This window comes from Pygocentrus nattereri, chromosome 7 (assembly GCF_015220715.1).
Source record: "Pygocentrus nattereri isolate fPygNat1 chromosome 7, fPygNat1.pri, whole genome shotgun sequence".
Taxonomy (NCBI): Eukaryota; Metazoa; Chordata; class Actinopteri; order Characiformes; family Serrasalmidae; genus Pygocentrus; species Pygocentrus nattereri.
The window spans coordinates 17,965,640-17,986,381 of record NC_051217.1 but is presented as its reverse complement, the minus strand read 5'-3'; the positions used below and the strand labels follow the sequence as shown (position 1 = coordinate 17,986,381).

Genomic DNA, 20,742 nt, shown 5'->3' with positions numbered 1-20,742 from the left:
TGTATAGCTTTACTTTATGGGGCGGCCTTATGTTGATGTGCATTCATTGACTGTCAGACAACCTTTTTCTCACACACAGTCCTGTGAATTGATTTGTTGTCTGTCAACAGGATGTGATGTTAGCTAGCTAGCGTTGCCTCATACTTTTTGCGGTAACATGCTATGCAAAAGGGAAAAGCTAACTTGGTTATGTTCCACCATCTTTGTTTTTGTAAACAAATGTAAGGGTCAACATTAGGTTGATGTGCACAATTCAGTGATGGTCAGACAGGCTCTCTCTCAGATTACCCAGAGTTTGTCTGTAGTTACTTGTGAAGTGCATTTAACAGCACTTTTCTACTTTAAAGCGCTCTACAAAAGGTAAACTAGTTACGTTTTCCTGTTTGTGTTTTAGAAAACATTCTTTCTATTTAGTATACCTTGTTGTAACGTTTGGGAGCGTTGAGGAGGCGGACACATATGCAGAGATAAGCGAGATTTATTCGGGGCAAATCCAGATTCAGGGTCAGAACAGTCCAGGGTCAAGAAGCCAACACAGACAAGTTGGTGTACAGACATAATAAACAGAATACACAGAACTACACAAACAAGGTAAACATACAAAGACCAAGCAAAGTATATCAAACAGAGACCAGCGAGAAACTCAGGAAAACACAGGGCTTAAATACAGGGACACAATGAGAGTAATGACAGCTAACAAGGCATAGGAGGAAAACAGGTGTAACCAATCAGGGGCGGAGTCAAGAAAACAAGGGGGCATGACAGTAAAGAATCAAAACAAAAAGCACATGGACGAGACTGGGAGGTAAACACAAGCACATGGAAGACTGGGAGGGGCCAATCGTGATACATGGGCTGACGATCCATTTTCAATGTCTGGAAAAATTTGTTTGCATTGTGTCCAACTCAGAATAACTTTTTTTTGATATACACAGCTGCTGAACTGATGACCATTTGAAAGTAGCCAATGTTGTTAAATCTCTTAATGTATCCATAGAGCAAGGTAAGTATATGGGAGTCTAAGTAAGTACATTTCAACAAAATATGTATCTAGAGCTCTTTAGTAAAGGAAATTGCATGATTAAAGGGTTCTCTGCATTCTGAAATGGTTCTTCAGACTGGAGAATTTGTGGCATATGATTCAATATGTAACCTTTTTGAAAAGGGTTCTATATAGCACCAAGAAGGGCTCTGCTATTGTTACAAGCTTGATGATAAATGAACCCTTTGTGGTGCTAGGTAGAGCTTTTCGAAAGGTTACACATAAAACCATCTAGAGCACTTTCTTCATCAATCTGAAGAACGATTTTATGATACCAAGAACAAATCATGCAAAAGGTTCATTCAATGTTCATGGCTCTAAATAGAACCATTTTCTTTAATATAGAGCCCTGGAAGAACCATGTTTTTAAGAGTGTACATATCAACAAACATGTATGTATACAATGCATGGAAGTGTCTGTTTATGCATGGTTGTATAAATAAAACTATCAGAACTGTCTCTCCTGCTGAACACCTGATTGCCAATATTCATGGAATGTGGTGTGGGATTAACTTTTTTCTGGCAGTACATACATTGATTGAAGCAATATACCAAATATTGGTCATGAGAAAAACCTAATGCATTAATCTCATCCCAACTGCCTGAAGGTTGGCAACTGTATAACATTGTCTAATCACTTTGCTTACTTGGAACAAAGGTAAGATTATGATTAAGATGCCTTTTAAATGTACTTTAAGTCATACTGGAGTGAATGTCAATTTCATATGCAAAACTGATATGGGTTTAGTAACTTTATGCTTAGTTAAGCTAAGGATGTGGCGATCACCGATTTGGAAATGACAAAGTATATTTGTATACTTGCCAGGGATTTTTGCCAGTGCAAACAGTCGTGTGTGGTATCAGGTTGAAAATGCAATGTCCAATGCACTCACAGGAGTTGCCTGCACTGATTAACAGTGCCTTCGGAACATTGGGACCCAAAGGAACCTCCAAAGCTGTTGGCTGACATTGCTTTTTCCCCAGCACAAAGCCACTGATGCCTTACAGACACCTGAGGTAAGGCCCAACCATTTACCTCTGCCTCCCACCCCTATTTTTTTATGGTACATTTATTTCTAACAGTGTATGTTACCTGTACTATGGTGGAATGCTTAAGGGTTTCACATTTTCACATTAAAGTGATCACAACCATTAATGAGGGACATACCCACTTTGTGGTGGGTCGAATGTGGGTAGGCGGCGTACTGCTTTCCAAGGAAGGATAAAAGGGGAGCACACCCAAGTGAGTTAACTTCCTGATTGGTTAAACAAAGGGATGGTGGGGATTGTTTCTTGCTGTCGCCGCTGAAAGAACTCTGTTTGGTAAGTTTGTATACGGTTGCTAATTGTTAGCAGGATGCTCGTAGTGATAGCTTGAAGTCTGCAGAGTGTAATTTCAGATGATTTTTGATTATTTCTAGTGTATGTGTGTTAGTGGGGTTAGCCAACCAGGCGAGAACCAGAGAAGTGCACTTAGCAGACACAACAGTAGGTTGTTGGTTTACTTCTTTTTATGCTGGCTAATGGTGGTTGGGAAGCATGGCCTGTCCGGTAAGAGTTTTTTAGCTATGGGTGAATATATTGGGTGATCTTTTTGGCATAGGCTGGCGTGCTTGGGTATCAACTGTGGCCTAACTGGTGCTGCTGGTCTACAGCTGTCTGCATATGTATTAGGTTGCCTTTCATTCATGCTTGATCAGTGTGTGGTTTGGAGTGTTTTGTGTACATTCTAGCTGGAAGATAATTCTAGTTCTACTTACAGCTATGGAGCAAGTATGTGGCACATGGGCCAGTGTGTGTGTGTGTGTGTGTGTGTGTGTGTGTGTGTGTGTGTGTGTGTGGGTGTGTGTGTGTGTATGTGGTGCCATTGTTGCTATTCGTATTACTATTGATGACTTATATGATGTGGGTGCATAGTGATATATTGTCAGATATTATAAATTGAGCTGTCATCATAAGCACTTTACATATGTGTAGACTGTACGCTTAAAGCAACCTATTAGCACCCTATACTTGTGATTTTATGATTTATATTGAATCTTATTTTAATGTGGGTTTTGGTCATTTTCTTTTAGAGTGGGATTGCAGCCGTGGTGCTTGCGGGCCACTGTTTCTTCCCTCCACTGAGTTTTTGTTTTTATTATTGTGTGCCTTGCAAATGGTAGTGCCACTTGTATCTATCTTTATGGATTTTAGTCTTTGGTTTAGGATGTAGTGTTGGGATTGAGGTTTTAGGTATTACCGTTGTTACTTATGAAAATTTGTAATCGCGTATCACAGGTCGTTTGTTCATGGACGCACCCTGGAAGGTGTCTACTTTTATTTTTTTTTCATTGATTTGTGGTCACGGGGTGGGCTGCCCCGGTGCTCTGACTGTGCCATCTTTGGCTGTTTTATTTGTTAGTTGTGTAGTCTTGCTGTGAGCGATCTTTATTTGGTGAGCGTGGTTTTGTATGGTCATTGGTCGTTGATTGGTGGTAATTTTGGGCGAAGAGCTTCGGGGGCTTGGGCACCTCCTCGGCCACATTTGTTTATTTGGGGCCTGTGCTATGCTAACTAGTCCTTGTAATTAGCCTGAATCCCACACAGTTATCAATAGTAACAACAATCTTTAAGACTCTTTGTTCTTAATGTTTTTTTTTTATAATTGTAAAATAAAATATGTACTGCAACCTTATATTCTGATTGTTGCAGGAATATTCTTGGCTGGCTCTAGACACTCTTTTGGTTGAGTGGCCTGTGGGAGGGGTCCCCTTCCCCATAATATAGGGGTGGCATAGTCGAAGCTCTGTTTCGTTTAGGTGTCTGCATAAGTACAAGGTGGGGTGCTTTTATTGTATTGATATTGCACCCAGTAGCAGTGTTGGTAGTACGGCCACACACCTTTGAATGTTCCGTACGGTTCTCTGTGTGTTTATCAGGGGTATGAAACCTTGAGACTTAGAGGGGGGGGATTGTTTGGGCCAGTTGAGGGTGATAACACTCTATTTTCATTTGCTCCTGTTTCTGTGGGAGAATGGACTGAGCCGGTGATCTGCAGACATCTTGATTTTGTTTAACATTTACTGCAAACTCTAAAAATCACAGTGCAGCTAGAAACTGTAGGTGGTTACTCTGGGTAATAAAGTGTTGTGCTGAATTTTGTCTCCCTCAAATAAAAAATAAGAATAACAGTAATCTTTATTAATAGAGCACTTTTAATATGGAAATTCAACTAAAGAAATTCAAATCTACATGCAAGTTCTCTGCTTCTGTGTATACCGTATACAAAAGACTGCAAAGATCAGGAACCAAATCATTATATTGCAAAATATTTTGATGATTCTACATTATTAGCTCTGTTGATGAATAATGATGGCATCAGTTTATTTCAACAGGGTGTTAATAGGCTGGTTTAGTGGTGCAACCAGAATGTTCTTATTATTAATACAAATAAGAGGAGAATTTTTGATCTCTCTCGTCTGATTTATATCCACCTCCTTTAAGAATTCATAATCAGGAGATTAAGCAGGTCATGTTGTAAAAATGTCATGGTGTACATGTAATGGGAGTTGAAATTAAACAGCTGATAAAATATTGAGTTTCACCTAAATTACTCCATTTTTGTAAAAAGGGTTCCGAACAATTGTAAAGTTATTTATATTTTTATAAAAAAAGGTTACAATTACCTTTTAGGGAGATTTTCTTTTCTTGCCATGACATCACTGCAGACTATGTCCCTCTGCTGCTGCCATACCTCCATCAGACAAGCGACAGCTCTGAGATGGACGGTGTGTAGCTGCTGTGGTTCCTCATTAATATATAATTTCATTCACATAAGTTACATACGTTGGTGTTGTGCATGTTGTGGGGACTTGACAAATATCTGCTGTGCCATAGTCAAATTCAAAGTGGTCAGAGTGAATGTCGAGACTGGCAGCTGCAGAAATGTTCCTTCCGTTGCAACATAATCATTTTTGTCTCCGGCTGCTTTCAGAATTACCAACTACGTCAGCCAGTATAAGAGATACAGTGCAAGACAGTATGTGCGCATGAGAAAATGTCGGGGCAGCTCATCCTCTAGCTGAGAGCCTGCAGCAGTTCTGGACCCACCCAGTAAACTGAACTGAGGAGTTAACTGTTTCTGTAACTTGCGGTTTGTATGTAAACGTAACAGCTGCACCAGCGCTCAATGGAGGAGAACGTTTAGCTTAGTATATCAGTTTCATGTACTAAACTGCCTGATTCGGCTTTCTGTTCTTCTTTTTTACAGTCTAATTGTAGCCTGGAGGACACAGTCGACTTATTCTGGGTCTTGTGAGGAGGTGAACGGCTTCTGGAACGGTGTGTTGTTCAGAGCAATTACAGAAAAGCATGTGTGGTCTGGGTAAGTGTGAGATGGTTCTTTTAGTCCAGGTCTTTGTCTATTCATTTAGTTTATTCACCTAGTTTTGATGTTTTTGAAACTATATATGCACAGTTGCTGTAGCCCACTGTCTTCAGATGTAGCCAGCGTCTGTATCCTTGTCCGTGTCCTTATTTGACCGCAGATATTTAAACCTCCAAAAAATGATTAGACCTACATTTGTTACCCAGGTTTATGTGTCAGGTACTTTGTTTCTTTGCAATAAAATAAAAACGCCAATCGTTCATTTAGAGACATTCATTTAAAGACTGAGTGGTGCTTTTAGGCCTGGTCTTTGTGTATTTATTCAGCTTATGCAAATCATTTGGATCCAAAGCAGCAAGAGAATTAGAAGAACTGGTCTATGAAGTTTAGTTTGTACAGTTTCCCAGGAAGCTGGACCAGGTTTCATGCATCTTGAATGAAAGCGCCCAGCAGTGAATGTGAACTGATTCCACCATGTAAAGTTATCCAGTCGTTTTGATAACGCATATACATTACAAGATGTTTAAGCATTAATAATGGTAAAGCTGTTGTTGTAGCTCTGTATATCTGGTTGTTGTCTTATAGTGAACTTTATTTACATCTGTGTCAGCCTCAGACAGAAAAAAGTGTGTGAGTGTGTGTGTGAGAGAGAGAGAGAGAGAGAGAGAGAGAGAGTCTGTAGCTATATAAAACATCTGTTAAATTAAATGGTTAAAATGTAGACAAACTCATTCTGAGTGTTTTATTGTTAATTTTTATTGAAAATTTCCAATTCACAATTGCTCACTGAGGTGATGATAGAAACCACAAAAACTGCTTTGAATTGTGGCAGAAGTCTGACAAGAGAGATTATGTCTCCTTGACAGGAGGCCTGTCTTTCAGGTGGCCTATATAGTGCTGAATGCTGTTTTGGTGTTACATTGTCATTGGTGATATAGGGATGTGATGCTTCACTGTTTTTGTCATGTCACAAAAATGAGTGCATTTGTGCACTTCATTAGGAACACTATACTGTATACTGGGTATGGCTTCCTTTTGCTCTCAAAACATCCCCAATTCTTAATGTCCTGGATTCTACAAGACAGTGAAAACATCCCTTCTAAATTCTGGTCCATGTTTACGTGATTGCATCGTGCAGTTCCTGCAGATTTTTCTGTGCACTTTCATGCTGCAAATCTCGGGTTCTACCACATCCCAAATGTGTTCTTCTGGATTCAGATCTGGTGAGTAGGAAGACCCCTGATGAGCACTGAACTCATTGTCATGTTCATTAAACCAGTTTAAGATGACTTGTGCTTTGTGACATGGTGCTTTATCATGCTGAAAGTAGCCATTAGTAGATTTGCAAATTGTGGTCATGAAGGGATGCAGATGGTCAGCAACAAAACTCAAATGTGGCATTCAAGCTATGATTGATTGATATTAACAGGCCCAAAGTGTGAAACATTTTCCACACCATTGCACCACCTCCACCAGCCTGGACTGTTGACACTAGGCAGGTTGAGCCCATGGATTCTTGCTGTTCTTGCACTTTTGGTGGGCCTGCCCACTTCAGCCTCAGCTTCTGTTCTTGGCTGACGGAAGTGGAACGCGACCTGGTCTTCTTGCTGTTGTAGCTCATCCACCTGAAGGTTCAATATGTTGTGCATTGAGATTTTCTTCAGAGACTTTTCTGCTCACCACAATTGTACAGAGTGGTTATCTGAGTTACTAAAGCCTTTGTCAGCTTTCTCTCTGGTCACCCTCCAATGACCTCTCATCTACAATGTGTTACTGTCCAGTCCGCTGGATGTTTTTTCTTTATTGCAACATTTATAGATTTATTCATACTGTAAAAGAGGGGAGGCAAGGAGGAAGAGTGGCATTCATTTATAATAGTGACAACGTTTGTTAAATTTATGGCTTTTGATTGTTTTGATCAACCCTTTTAGTGACATTTTGACATTACTAATTGAAATATATAGACCTCTCAAGACAAATCATAATTTGTATTTGTACATTTATACAAACGCTGAGGTCAGACATTTTAGACAATGCTGTTATGACAAAATTCAGACTACCCAGCAGAATGGAGCTCACCTTCAATCTTAAATGCCCTGTCTAGGCATTTTCATGATTTTCTTCTAGTATCTATAGTTTGTGATATCTTTACTGTGAACTGGCAGAGAAACAACACTGCTCATCTTTTACATGATTTTTAAATGACATTTTCTGCCATTTTCTTCTGTTGGAATTGTTTGAGTTGGGTCCGACTAAATTTGGCCTAGGTGACGTCATATCTACCGATGTACCAATCAATACGTATATGTCAGCTACTTGCATTCCTCTCCCGCACATAAAGTGACCGATCTCTCGCTGAGTCCCCGCCCAAACTCCCAGCAAGTAAGTTATTTAAGCTTTTCTGCATGTGTTAACAGTTATAGTTATGAAGGTTTTACACTCCTGTTTGTATCATAGCTAGACACAGCCTCTTGCTTGCGTTTTCAAGCTCCTGCAATTAACTTGAGAGTACAATAACATTAAATGTAGAAAAAGTGAATATATTAGATGCCTGTTCTTAACATCAAGGCTTACTGTGATTCCTCACACATGTAGCCTAGTTTGCAAGCATGACACGCAGTAAGTGTTAGCAAATATGACTGTGTTGATATATATTATGACCTTGTGTGACCTCACTTTCAGGATAAAGGTCCAGCAGTTAGCTAAATACCTAAAGATTACGACAGTGATCTCTAACTTTAGTCCGGGAGAGCTACCTTCCTGCAGAGTTTAGTTCCAACGTGTATCCAAGAAAGTTGCCCCACCCCTTACATAACCCTATACTTGTGACTTAGCCAATCAGTGACTTGGGAAGAGGTTGATTAGCTGGAGTAGGTGTGGCAAACTGTGGCTGGAAGTAGATTTTGTAGTAAGGTAGCTCTCCAGGACCAGGTTTGAGCCTGCTTGTTTATGATACTAAGTGAGCTGCTTCTGTCAATTTTTTTTTTATTATCTTTAATATCAAAACAAATATTTATACATTTGAAACTATGTTGACCTTGTGGTTTGAATGAGTTGAAAGAAGTTATGGGGATGTATTTACAGTGAAGATTCGGGTGACTATTGGATTTGTAGTATTTGTAAAGTTAGCACTATAGCTCCAATTTTCAAGTAAAGACAAATTTGGACAGCAAGCAACTCGTGTAGACATTCAATTTTTTAGGGACAAATCCCTTTAATGCTCAGGAAGCAACTTCAGAAAAAAACTTGTATTTTGCCTGAATATGTAACAACTTTTTTTTTATTTGTCTTCATAGGGAAGCGCTACTTTCCACAAAGAAAGCCAAAGCTCTCTCCAAAGACTCTCCTGGTGTCTCTCATCCTGATGATCATCTTCATCCTTGTCCATTTAGTTTATCTTGACCGGACCGGAGCAGAAAAGGAGATTGTTCATCAAGAAGCTGCTGAAAAGCAACCTGACTTTTCTCTTGGAACTACACATGCTACATCAAGTTCTACACCAAATTCTACAACAAACGCTTTGCCAAGTGCTGAACCACACCTAACAGCATGTGGTGTGCCGGTGCAGAGTGGTCCCATGATTAAAGTTGCTCACCACAAAGCCTATGTGATCGGTTCCTATGTGGAGCACCGTTTAAGCAGTAAAATGATACGAACAGTTGCTATAGTGTTTCGTTGTGAAGAAGTGCAATACTACTGCTTATTATGTTGTGATGGAAGGAACATTTCTGCAGCTGCCAGCCTCGACATTCACTCTGACCACTTTGAATTTGACTATGGCACGGCAGATATTACTTGTCAAGTCCCCACAACATGCACAACACCAGCATATGTGGCTATTACTTCCCAAACACATGAAGGGGGCAGATCTGTATGGAATATACAATCCTTCCAACCTGTTGGGAATCAACAGCCCAGGACCAAAAACTTCCCTTATGCTTTTACAGTATGTATATCTGTAATGTATGATTACATGAATGTGTTGGGGCTTGTGCAGGCCATGGAGATGTTCAAGCTGCTTGGTGTTCAGAAGGTAGCCATTTACAAGACCAAATGTTACCCAGATACGCAGAAGGTTCTGGACTACTATGTTAGGCAAGGCTTTGTGGACATCATCTCATGGACTGTGTCGTCCTACATCAATGTGTCCAGAGGATGGAAGAAGTCCGATTCACCAGGGGAACCGGAATTCTTTGGGCAAATTGTAGCTCTCAATGACTGTGTGTATCGTTACATGTATGAGAGTCAATATGTAGCTCTACAAGATTTGGATGAGCTAATTCTTCCTTTGAAAGAAGATAACTGGACAACACTCATTCCTCAGCTGGAGAAGATTTACCAACATCATGCAGGATTTGAGTTTGAGAATAACATATTTCCCATTTCCCTTTCCAGAAATAAGACACCTGAGAATACACCAGATTTATGGAAGCAGTTTGAGGGAGAAAACCTCTTACCACATGTATACAGGATACCCAATGACCCAAATGTGTTCAACAATTTCAAAGTCATTGTGAATCCCCGTTTAGTGCTTAAAGCTACAGTGCATGGCCTTTTGGATTCCATGGGTGGTACTGTCAGGGTGGACCCCAAAATCGCCCGCATGTACCACATTAAAAGTTATCCAAGCAAATACTTTTCACCAGAATCCGTTATAAGGGATACACATCTGTGGGACTATGCAGATAAGCTGATTCCTGCTGTATCTGAAGTACTTAGACAAGCACTGAATATTCAGTGAAATCAACTGTATAATGAAGCAACAATCCTCAGAGCTTCTTTCGATTTAATCATAGTACAGATATGTGAAAATGTAGCATACAGAGTCCTGCCCGAGACTTTTATTGGTCTCACATGGTGTGCTTGCCAGACAGGACGGCCCATTTTGCTGTGTGAAGGACATTGGGATTACCAAAGACACTAGTCTTTGTTTTTTGGGTTTTTTTGCATATGTCTTATGTATAAGGGTAATTTTATCATGGTGTTAAGAGAAGGGAGCGGTTTATTTTTGCTGGCAAAAGCGACACTCAGGGAGTTTGTATTGCCAAGAAGCCTTTGCATTTCTTTCAGCTTATTCTATGCAAAAACACTACTGTTATATTTTTAAGTTTATTTGCACCTTAATCTTTATATAGTAACTGCCACTACTTCCAGCTTCCAAAGCCAGTTGTTAATCTTATCCAAAAGAGTGTTTGGCTTTGAGTGTTGACAACATTGCTGTTGGAAGAGCACTGAAAAATCATTTCAGGAACTTTTTTTTTCTTTACAACAAAGTTTGTAAAGTCAAATTAAGTGCTTTTGTACTTTGTAATAATCTATTAGTAGTTTAAGATTCAATAAGTTATTAAGAATTCTGTTTACACTTCATGTCTGTGCACATCTGCCAATCATTATTCTCCTGATCATTTTGCAACTGACAGATTCCAGGACAGAACAGGTGTTAGCAATAAATTTAGAATAATTGTTATTGTATTTTTATTTATGTATTCATAGCTGTTATTTTAAAATGCCTTTGTATATTGTTATAACCAATAAATACAATGAGATCCCAATAAAGGATGATAAATGGGTATTAAAAACAACTGGTTAAATTACATTTATTAGGTAGACTGTCTTAGTGAGAAGTGCATCTTTTATAGAATATATAAAATTGTGTGTATATACTGTATATTTTCTAAACCTAGCATAGCTGGAAGAAAAGAGAACTTGCAGAACTATGTTTCATATTTTGTATATGCAACTTTTTTTTTTTTTCCCTCGGTATGGTTAATTCAGCAAATGAATAGAATTAGAGCGCTAAAGTTTGCAGGAGATGCCATGTTTACGTTTTTTTTTTTCTATAAAGAATGTATACCTGCACTCATCGTCCCCGTGTGCAAGACATGGGTTGATACAATTTAAGATACTCCATAGGCTCCATTTCACTAACTCTAAATTGGCAAAAATTTTCCTAATACCAGCTCAGCATGCAATAGATGTAAGCAAACACCAGCTACCTTAGCCCATATGTTCTGGTCATGCCCTAGGCTGAAAGAGTTCTGGAGGAGTGTATTTAAGACCTTTAATGACATCTATGGTGTCGTAATTGATCCACATCCTCTACTAGCTCTATTTGGTACACGACCTGAAGGATCATCTCTAAGGACAAATGTCATGTTATTGCTTTCTCCACTCTGCTAGCAAGGCGTCTAATTCTTTTGAATTGGAAGGGGGTTAACCCACCCACACATAACAGATGGATTAATGAAGTTATGGCCCACATTCAAATGGAAAAGATTAAGTTCACTATAAGAGGCTCAAAAGATTTTTGACACCTGGCTACCTTTTATAACATACTTTGAAGGCTTACACACATCTGATTGTGAAGACCCTCAACCTGTTTCCTTATAAAACATCATATGACGACTATGTGATGCTGAACTCTAGCTACTGCCCTAATTTTAGGGCTAAAAATTTGAGGGTTGAGACTGAATGGGCTTAGGCTCCCATGGGGTATGGTGTAATTATGCTATAATGGAGGTAATTACTAAAATTATTATTAATATGGTTTGGTACTGTGTGTATGTATATGCAGGGGTATGCATGAATATGTTGGTGTATGTATGGGTATGTAAATGTGTATTTTAGTTTCTTTTTGTATTTGTACAAAATGTTTGTGTTTATTTATACTGTTTTATTATATTTCTTTGAGTGGAGCAGAGAAACAAGGATGGGTCTAGGGTGTAGGAAAATCGAACAAAGAATTGTCTAATGTTAGTTTATACTGTATTATGCTGTTATTGTTGAATATTACAAAATAAAAACAGAATGTTCAAAAAAAAAGAATGTATACCTATTTTTTTTTTACTCAGAAAATCAGTAAAACCTTTGAGTAGGAGTGTTCAAACTTTGTCCTATGATTATAATTTCTTTACAAAGACCATATTTTTAAGAAATATACATTAGTACATATAAAAGGTAATAAGATAATGATCCAGGTTATAAGAGTTAATTTGGTTATCTGGTAAAACTAATCCAGCTTGAATAGGGCTTTAGATTGTATTGCTAAGTCACAGGTGATCACATGCTAATTTTCAGTACTTCAGAAATAGGACATTTTAGGGTTGTTTTTCTTCTCAGGAAAACATGCAAGAGGCACAGGTCATTGTACTCAGATGATGCTATTAACATCCTTCCATAAAAGTGCAGTAATATAAATGTCTGTTTCATAAAGAACCCCTCCATTGGTCCTCACCTCCATTTCAAAGAATTTTGGTTAAAAACCTGTTGCTGAGTGCACATCAATGTGTTCCTCTCTGAAGACCATGATAAGATAAGGGGTCTCCCATAAGTTTACAAGCCAGGCTTCTGCTTATTGTCAGAGAATCTGCAGAGTTTTGTTGCTTATAATGACAAAAACTACCTTACTTTAATAGGAAAGGGCCATTTGACTGACAGAACAACTAATCATAGTCTCATATTTGTGTTATGTAAGGGTGGGTGATTTCCATTTACAGCATTTAGCAGATGTTCTTATCCAGAGCGACTTATAAGAAGTGCTTTGTCTATCTAGAGAAAGTATCTTTGCTAGTTACCGATAGGTTAGAGAGAAAGACGGTCCTGAGCTCAGATACTGCTAGAAACAAAAAGTCACTGTTGATACCCAGAGAAAAGGAACGGAGTTGAACACAGAACTCTGTGCAATACAGTAGAGCACACTACAATACAATACACAGTGCAAAGCCAAAAATGGACCAGCTCCTACGTACTTGATGGCAATGATGAAATCTCGAACTGTACCACGTGCCCTTCAAGCTTTGAGTACAGCTCGGCTTGACCCGCAATCCTTCAAGGTGCATGGAAGACGAGCGTCAAGAATGTTCTCCGTGCTGGCACCCAGGTGGTGGAATGAACTCCCACTGGCTGTCCATACAGCAGAGTCTCTTGCTGTCTTCAAACACAGACTGAAGACACCTTTTTATACAGCACTTAAATGAGCATTGAATTACGTATTGATTGCATTATATTGTGCTGCACTTATACATGGTATTTTAAAATACAAGGGTTCTAAGTGCTCGTGGTGCAGTTTGATATTTCATCATTGCCAACAAGTAGGTAGGGGCTGGTCCATTTTTGGCTTTGTAGTCCAGCATTAGGGTTTTAAATCTGATGCGTGCAGCTACAGGAAGCCAGTCAAGGGAACACAGCAGTGGGGATTTACAAACAGAAACAAAAAAGAAACCCAAAGGAAATAGAGTGGTGTGCTATAACAACTTTTAAAGATGCGATTCCATGAATCTCATGTTTTTCAACTCAGTAACAATATCTTCCTCCCAAAAGACATGAGTCTGTTTTCCCATCAGAAAGTGAGGACCAATGAGACATGTCCTAAAGTCAAGTTTGAAGCCAAGATAAGGAGGACTTTTCTGATGCTGGCATGAAAAGCTCTGTCACTGCTCACAGCTGTATCTGCTCTTTCACATTGTGAAGGATAGTGGATGCTCAAAGGTCTCCAAAGAAACACCAGTTGAGTCCTTCAGTTTCTCAGAAACAAAGATGCATTTGTTGACCACATAAGAATGTCCTACTCAATGGGAGAGACTTCAGTGATATAAAGGCATCCTCGGCTGCATCCCTTGCTTTGAGACGTAGCTACAGATGTGTGGTTAGCCAATAGGAATGCAACTGCAATCATGATATGGCAGGATGGAGGATCATGATCTTTTTTTAAGGCCAGCTTAATGTGGAGATATCTGAGGGTCAACACCTCTAAGTGTCAGCTCTAAATGCAGCCGTGTGGTGCATGATGGGACTAGTGCTTCAAATTTGGGGGATACGCTGTGTCCAAAAACTCAAGCAAAGCAGAACCTTGAGACTGAGACTCTGGACATCTGAGAGAACACAGTGACCAGTACAAAACCAGGAAAGTTAATTTCCTGAAGAAAACGCAGTGATCGCGCAACTTCAGCTTGCTAAGGTGTTGCTAGGCAGTTGCTATGTTGCTAAGGTTGCTAAGGTGTTACTAAATGGTTGCTGCGGTATCCCGGGTGGTTTCTAAGACATCTTGGATGGCTACTTCGTTGTTGCTAGGTGGTTGCTATGGTATCTTAAGTGACTGCTAAGGTGTTGTTAGGTGATTGCTAGGGTAACCCAGTTGGTTGCTAACGTGTTGCTAAGTGGTTCATTGCTAGGTGTTTGTAGGTGGTTGCTATGGCATTCCTAGTGGTTGCCAAGGTGTTGCTAGGCAGTTGTTTTGGTATACCAGATGGTTGTGAGTTTTGCTGGGTTGATGCTATGGTATCCCAAATGGTTGCTTAAGTGATGCTAGGTGATCGCTATGGTACCTTAGGTGGTTATTAAAGTGTTTAGTGGTTGCTATGGTATCCCAAGTTGTTGCTAAGTGGTTACTATGGTATCCCATAGCATTCCCAATCAGACAGACCAGGAGGGTAGTGAGGAGGCCTGGAGAAGTCGCTTCGCCTGGCAACCCAGTCTAGCTGCGTCAGTCCGCAGTGTGTCATAGCGATAACACATCAAGTTGCCATGGAGACAACCTTGAACGTGTCCCAAGCAGAGTCAACAATCAGCAGGCGTCATGGGGAAATGGGGGGGGGGGGGTACAAGAGTGTCTCACTGCAGTGTTCTTCCGGAGGAATTGTTGTTCCAGCAGCAACCTTGGCCAAGGCCAGTGCTGATTTGGAGAGCCGAAAGCAGATTAAACCGGGATTGTTTGGGCTTGGGGCGAGAAGTCGCATTCCAATTTGCATGACTACTCTGCTAGTTCATTCTGGTCTCCAAAATGCCTATACCTTTGCAATGCCTAATCCAATCAGCAAAATACCTGTAGTCGTGGTTCCGAATAGGTAGACGTCCTCAATGTCCTCCATGGAAAGAGCCGCCAGGCACACGACTCGGCACTTCTCTCGTGCGTCCATTGTGTAGCCAGCTGCAAACGTTCTGGCAGGACAGGCTGGTTCCCCCGAACCCAGACTTCTTGTTGAGAAGATGGTGTCAATTGCGTTGAGACCATTTGATCAAATCCATTTTCCTTAGTTTGAAGAGCAGCACGGAGAGAGTCTCTCAAAAGTATAAGACAGTAGACTAGACGAGACTGGAGAAGCAAAGCAGGAGAGATGACATTTATGGCATTTTGGCTGACGCTCTTATCCAGAGCGACTGAGCGATGAGGGAGAAAGTGCGACCGCCTTTGTTGAGAGCAAAAATTGCTTTGTACAATCAATAATAATGTCTTCATGTTTTTGTACAGAGCACAATTAGAACAGGGCCTACCCATATAGAAAAATCACAGCATGTTTCACTACATGCATGACAGTTCTGTGTCCATACAAGAGAAATATACAAGAGAAACATCTGATCAAGCTTAGACTGTTTGAAAATTCACAAAAAACTGTATAAATCCAACACAGTGGATTTGGTGTAATGTGTGTTAGAAGAAGGATGATGCTGAACTCTGCAGAGCAGCAGAGAGAAAAGAACCTAGTTTGTCACTCCCATTTTAGATTATGCAGTCCTAAGTTACCGTATTTTTGAATAATGAAAGCAACCTATACAGAATTAAAATTGTTTGTTTTCACAGTAAAACAAATGCAGTCTACTTAAAGGAGCAGTTGTGTTCTGCAGTTTGTAAAATCTGTAAAAAGCCTCAACCTCATGAGTTTCACCGAATTCATTAAGTTGTATCAGTTTGTATTTTTGTTCATCAGTGTTCTCTCACTACAATACCCAGCATAGATTGTGCAACACGTCACAGTCATTGCAGTGGGCAGTCCGACCATGGCGACAAAGAAATGCACTGATAGAAGCTAATAAATTGATTAACTTCATAAGCACACCATTAGTTTCCTCCTGTATTCACTTCACTAGTTAGAGAGAAAAACTGTATCTGCCCCAAAGCTCTCGTAGTTTTTCAAAGGTGTTACTATTGTGGCTTCACTGTAGGAGGCATGTAGGCATGTTTATGTAGTGATTTTTTTTTAACTTGGCCAGAGAGCCCCTTAACATAGGTATTAATCCAGTTCAAAATATCAGCAACTTGAGATGTTTTTATATGAAAATCCATTCTTAAGAGTGTTAGTATTCTAGTAGGTATTATAGATGGGAACCAAGAGTCATGGCATCTACTGTACAGTACCACAACTTTGTCAACAACCAGTGAAGCTACATGTGTCTTCTGAAATTTTATATTAAACATTGAAAATGTCAGTGAGTTTTATATTGTCACAGTATAATCCAATCAGACATAAAATCAACCCAAAAATGGTTCAGTGACCACAGAATCAAGGCCATGGTCATCCCAGGCCCCCTAACCTAAAGCACAAAGAAAACCTGTGTGATAAGCGGAAGAGGAGAGTCCAGAGTGTGGACCTCAGAATCTGAAGGTTCTATAGAGGTTCTGTATGGAGGAATATTCTCAAATCCTCTCTCATGTGTTATAAAAGTCTCACAGAGAATTTTTGGAAAAAACTCAGCCTTTATCTTTGCAAAGGGAGGCTGCATAAGTGTTACATAATGGAGTTCCAGTAATTGTAGCACACGTGCACACACACACACACACACACACACACACACACACACACACACACACACACACACACACACACACACACACACACAAAACACAAACTGCAAGTTTATATAACTAAGTATAAGTATATAACTAGTACCTGTAAGTTCACAGTACAGTTGCAGTACAAAATAAGTGGAAGTGAACTTAAAGTTCACTGCTTTACACCTAAAAAAATGTAAGTAGGTGTGATGATATAAGGTCACCTTACACACCACTAGCCCACTGAAACATTTGCCCAAAGACACTTTTTCTAAAAAGACATTTAAACAACGAACTTGAACCTGGTACTTACCTGTGTCCTTTTTAGGAGTGGCAATGCGCAGGTCACTCAGCCTTTAAAGCCCCTAAGTGGACTTGAGGACAAGGCTGGTGCAGGGGGGGTCCAGTATACCAATTAAAGTAAAACATTTATTATGATATTTTAATGTGAACAAATAGAGTATACTTACTTGTAACATCTGAATGCATGCATGTCCATCACTCAAACCGGTTATATGAATATATGTGATGATCTACCTTTTTAAACTCTTTTGGGTCTACCCCCTTGAGAATGTATACTCTCGTTGGTTTAGTGCAGGGCGGGCTAATGAGTATATAAGGGGTAGAATGGCTAATGGCAAGAGGAGCTTGGAGGGACTGAGAGGCTGAGTTTGTCTCTGGACGACAGAACTTTGTTGGCCGAGTGAGTATACTCGAGAGACGGTTACAGATTGGGGTACAGTGAACCTCATAATCTAGCCAGTGGTAGCATCAAGCCACTAAGAGCCGAGCTTACCTCCAAGCCAAAGTCTATATAGTGTATATAGTGTATTGTCATTGTTTGTTTTGTGTTTGTATAGTTTTCTTTTGGGGTTTTTTTTGGGGCGCACAATAAATCATTCACCTTTTGGAACCCCAAATCTGGTTTGAGGAAGCTTATTTACCACCACTCACTGTTTGCCGAGGTACCTCTTGTCCACATGACCCACATTACCACAGTAGGAAAAGATGAATTCCGCTTTAAAAGCCACACGGTTGGACTACAAGAGGGAAAAAAAAAAAAACGAAGAGATGTCTCCGGTTAAGGCCAGTGCCAGCCAAGTATTTTTATTGCAAGGCTGATAACACAGTGTAGGAGTTAAAAAAAAAAATGCAGGAAATGAACTGTGCAGCTGAAGGGCTTTGGGCACACCCATGTGGCGGAGTGAAGAGAGTCAACTGCTGCTTTAAACTTGAAAGCTACAGCCTGCTTTGCCCACTTTTCTGCCAAGTCTCACTCAGTGTCTTATTCTCAGAATTATTTCAGTTCTTTTATTCTTACTGCAGTTGTTTTTGGTGCTAACTTTATTTGGAAAAGAAAAAAGGCAGAACACACTTCTGGTAAAGGTTTGCTAAAGCAATTATTTTTCACATCACAATTATACTGATCATAAGATGAGATGTACAAAAAGAGCTTTCAAAGTACAACCCCAATTCCAATGAAGTTGGGATGTTGTGTAAAAAATAAATAAAAACAGAATACGATGATTTGCAAATCCTTTTCAACCTATATTCAATTAAATACACTACAAAGACAAGATATTTAATGTTCAAATGGATAAACTTTATTGTTTTTTGCAAATATTCACTCATTTTGAATTTGATGCCTGCAACACATTCCAAAGAAGTTGAGACAGGGGCAACAAAAGACTGGGAAAGTTGAGGAATTCTCAAAAAGTACCTGTTTTGAACATTCCACAGGTGAAAGGGTTAATTGGAAACAGATGAGTGTCATGATTGGGTATAAAGGGAGCATCCCTGAAAGGCTCAGTCGTTCACAAGCAAGGATGGGGCGAGGTTCACCACTTTGTGAACAACTGCATGAGCAAATAGTCCAACAGTTTAAGAACAACGTTTCTCAACATGCAATTGCAAGGAATTTAGGGATTTCATCATCTACAGTCCATAATATCATCAAAAGATTCAGAGAATCTGGAGAAATCTCTGCAAGTAAGCAGCAAAGCAGAAAACCAACATTGAATGCCCGCTTCGATCCCTCAGGTCGCACTGCATTAAAAACCGACATCATTCTGTAATGGATATTACCACATGGGCTCAGGAACACTTCAGAAAACCACTGTCAGTGAACACAGTTCATCGCTCCATCTACAAGTGCAAGTTAAAACTCTGCCATGCAAAGCGAAAGCCATATATCAACAACACCCAGAAACGCTGCCGGCTTCTCTGGGCCCAAGCTCATCTGAGATGGACTGTGGAAGTGTCCTGTGGTCTGACGAGTCCATATTTCAAATTGTTTTTGGAAATCATGGATGTTGTGTCCTCTGGGCCAAAGAGGAAAAGGACTGTCCGAATTGTTATCAGCGTAAAGTTCAAAAGCCAGCATCTCTGATGGTGTGGGGGTGTGTTAGTGCCCATGGCATGGGTAACTTGCACATCTGTGAGGGCACCATTAATGCTGAAAGGTACATACAGGTTTTGGAGCAACATATGCTGCCATCCAAGCAACGTCTTTTTCAGGGACGTCCCTGCTTATTTCAGCAAGACAGTGCCAAGCCACATTCTGCACGTGTTACAAGAGTGCGGGTACTAGACTGGCCTGCCTGCAGTGTAGACCTGTCTCCCATTGAAAATGTGTGGCGCATTATGAAGCGCAAAATATGACAACGGAGACCCCGGACTGTTAAGGAACTGAAGTTGTACATCAAGCAAGAATGGGAAAGAATTCCACCTACAAAGCTTCAACAATTAGTGTCCTCAGTTCCCAAATGCTTATTGAGTGTTGTTAAAAGGAAAGTGATGTAACACAGTGGTAAACATGCCCCTGCCCCAACTTCTTTGGAACGTGTTGTAGGCATCAAATTCAAAATGAGTGAATATTTGCAAAAAACAATAAAGTTTATCCATTTGAACATTAAATATCTTTTTCTTTGTAGTGTATTCAATTGAATATAAGTTGAAAAGGATTTGCAAAATCATTGTATTCTGTTTTTATTTATGCTTTACACAACATCCCAACTTCATTGGAATTGGGGTTGTAACACTTAATGACAATTTGGAGGAAAACTGAAGAAAACTGTGGCAATTTAAGTTGTTTTGTTACAACCTGTGACATGATATCAGAAAGCAGACGCAGTTAGAAACCAAAAGTGAAACTTTGCATTACTGATTCCCCAAGTTAAGAGTCGTCAATAAACCAGCATGGGTTTACAGCATGGGGAGCCAACCCAGAGATCAGGGTACAGACATGGCAAAGGAACACTACATAGAGCCTTTCGAAAGGTTACACATAGAACCATCTAGAGCACTTTCTTCATCAATCTGAAGAATGATTTTATGATGCCAAGAACTAATCGTGCAAAAGGTTCATTGAATGTTCATGGCTCTAAATAGAACCATTTTCTTTAATATAGAGCCCTGGAAGAATCATGTTTTTAAGAATGTCAATTTTATATGCAAAACTGATATGGGTTTAGTAACTTTATGCTTAGTTAAGCTAAGGCTGTGGCTATCACCGATTTGCAAATGACAAAGTATCTTCATATTTGTATACTTGCCAGGGATTTTTGCCAGTGCAAACAGTCGTGTGTGGTATCAAGTTGAAAATGCAATGTCCAATGCACTCACAGGAGTTGACTCCATGGATTAACAGCACCTTTGGAACATTGGGACCCAAAGGAACCTTGCTCCAAAGCTGTTGCTTTTTCCCCACCAAAAAGCCACTGATGCCTTCCAGACAGCCAAGGTAAGGCCCAACCATTTACCTCTGCCTCCCACCCCTATTTTCCA

The 20,742-nt window shown here is 39.9% G+C and overlaps 1 protein-coding gene across 5 annotated transcripts; it reads left to right on the top strand.

The window, feature by feature from the left end:
• The first annotated feature begins 1,923 nt into the window (after positions 1 to 1,923).
• On the top strand, positions 1,924 to 12,212 carry LOC108429347. 5 transcript variants are annotated; one of them, XM_017701233.2, is made up of 3 exons: positions 2,310 to 2,365; positions 5,295 to 5,408; positions 8,708 to 12,212. In XM_017701233.2, exons 2-3 carry the CDS (start codon positions 5,396 to 5,398, stop codon positions 10,150 to 10,152), a joined length of 1,458 nt encoding a protein of 485 aa, XP_017556722.2. In that variant the 5' UTR covers positions 2,310 to 2,365; positions 5,295 to 5,395; the 3' UTR covers positions 10,153 to 12,212. The 5 variants fall into 5 exon arrangements, with proteins under 5 accessions (XP_017556639.2, XP_017556722.2, XP_037395600.1 ...); XM_037539703.1 differs by having other exon boundaries at positions 5,295 to 7,793; XM_017701150.2 differs by lacking the exon at positions 2,310 to 2,365 and adding an exon at positions 1,924 to 2,059 and having other exon boundaries at positions 5,295 to 12,212.
• The last annotated feature ends 8,530 nt before the right edge of the window (positions 12,213 to 20,742 follow it).

Coding starts and splice junctions, on each gene's coding strand:
- LOC108429347 (XM_017701150.2), top strand. CDS start 8,629: ATGCTCAGGAAGCAACTTCAGAAAAAAACTTGTATTTTGCCTGAATAT.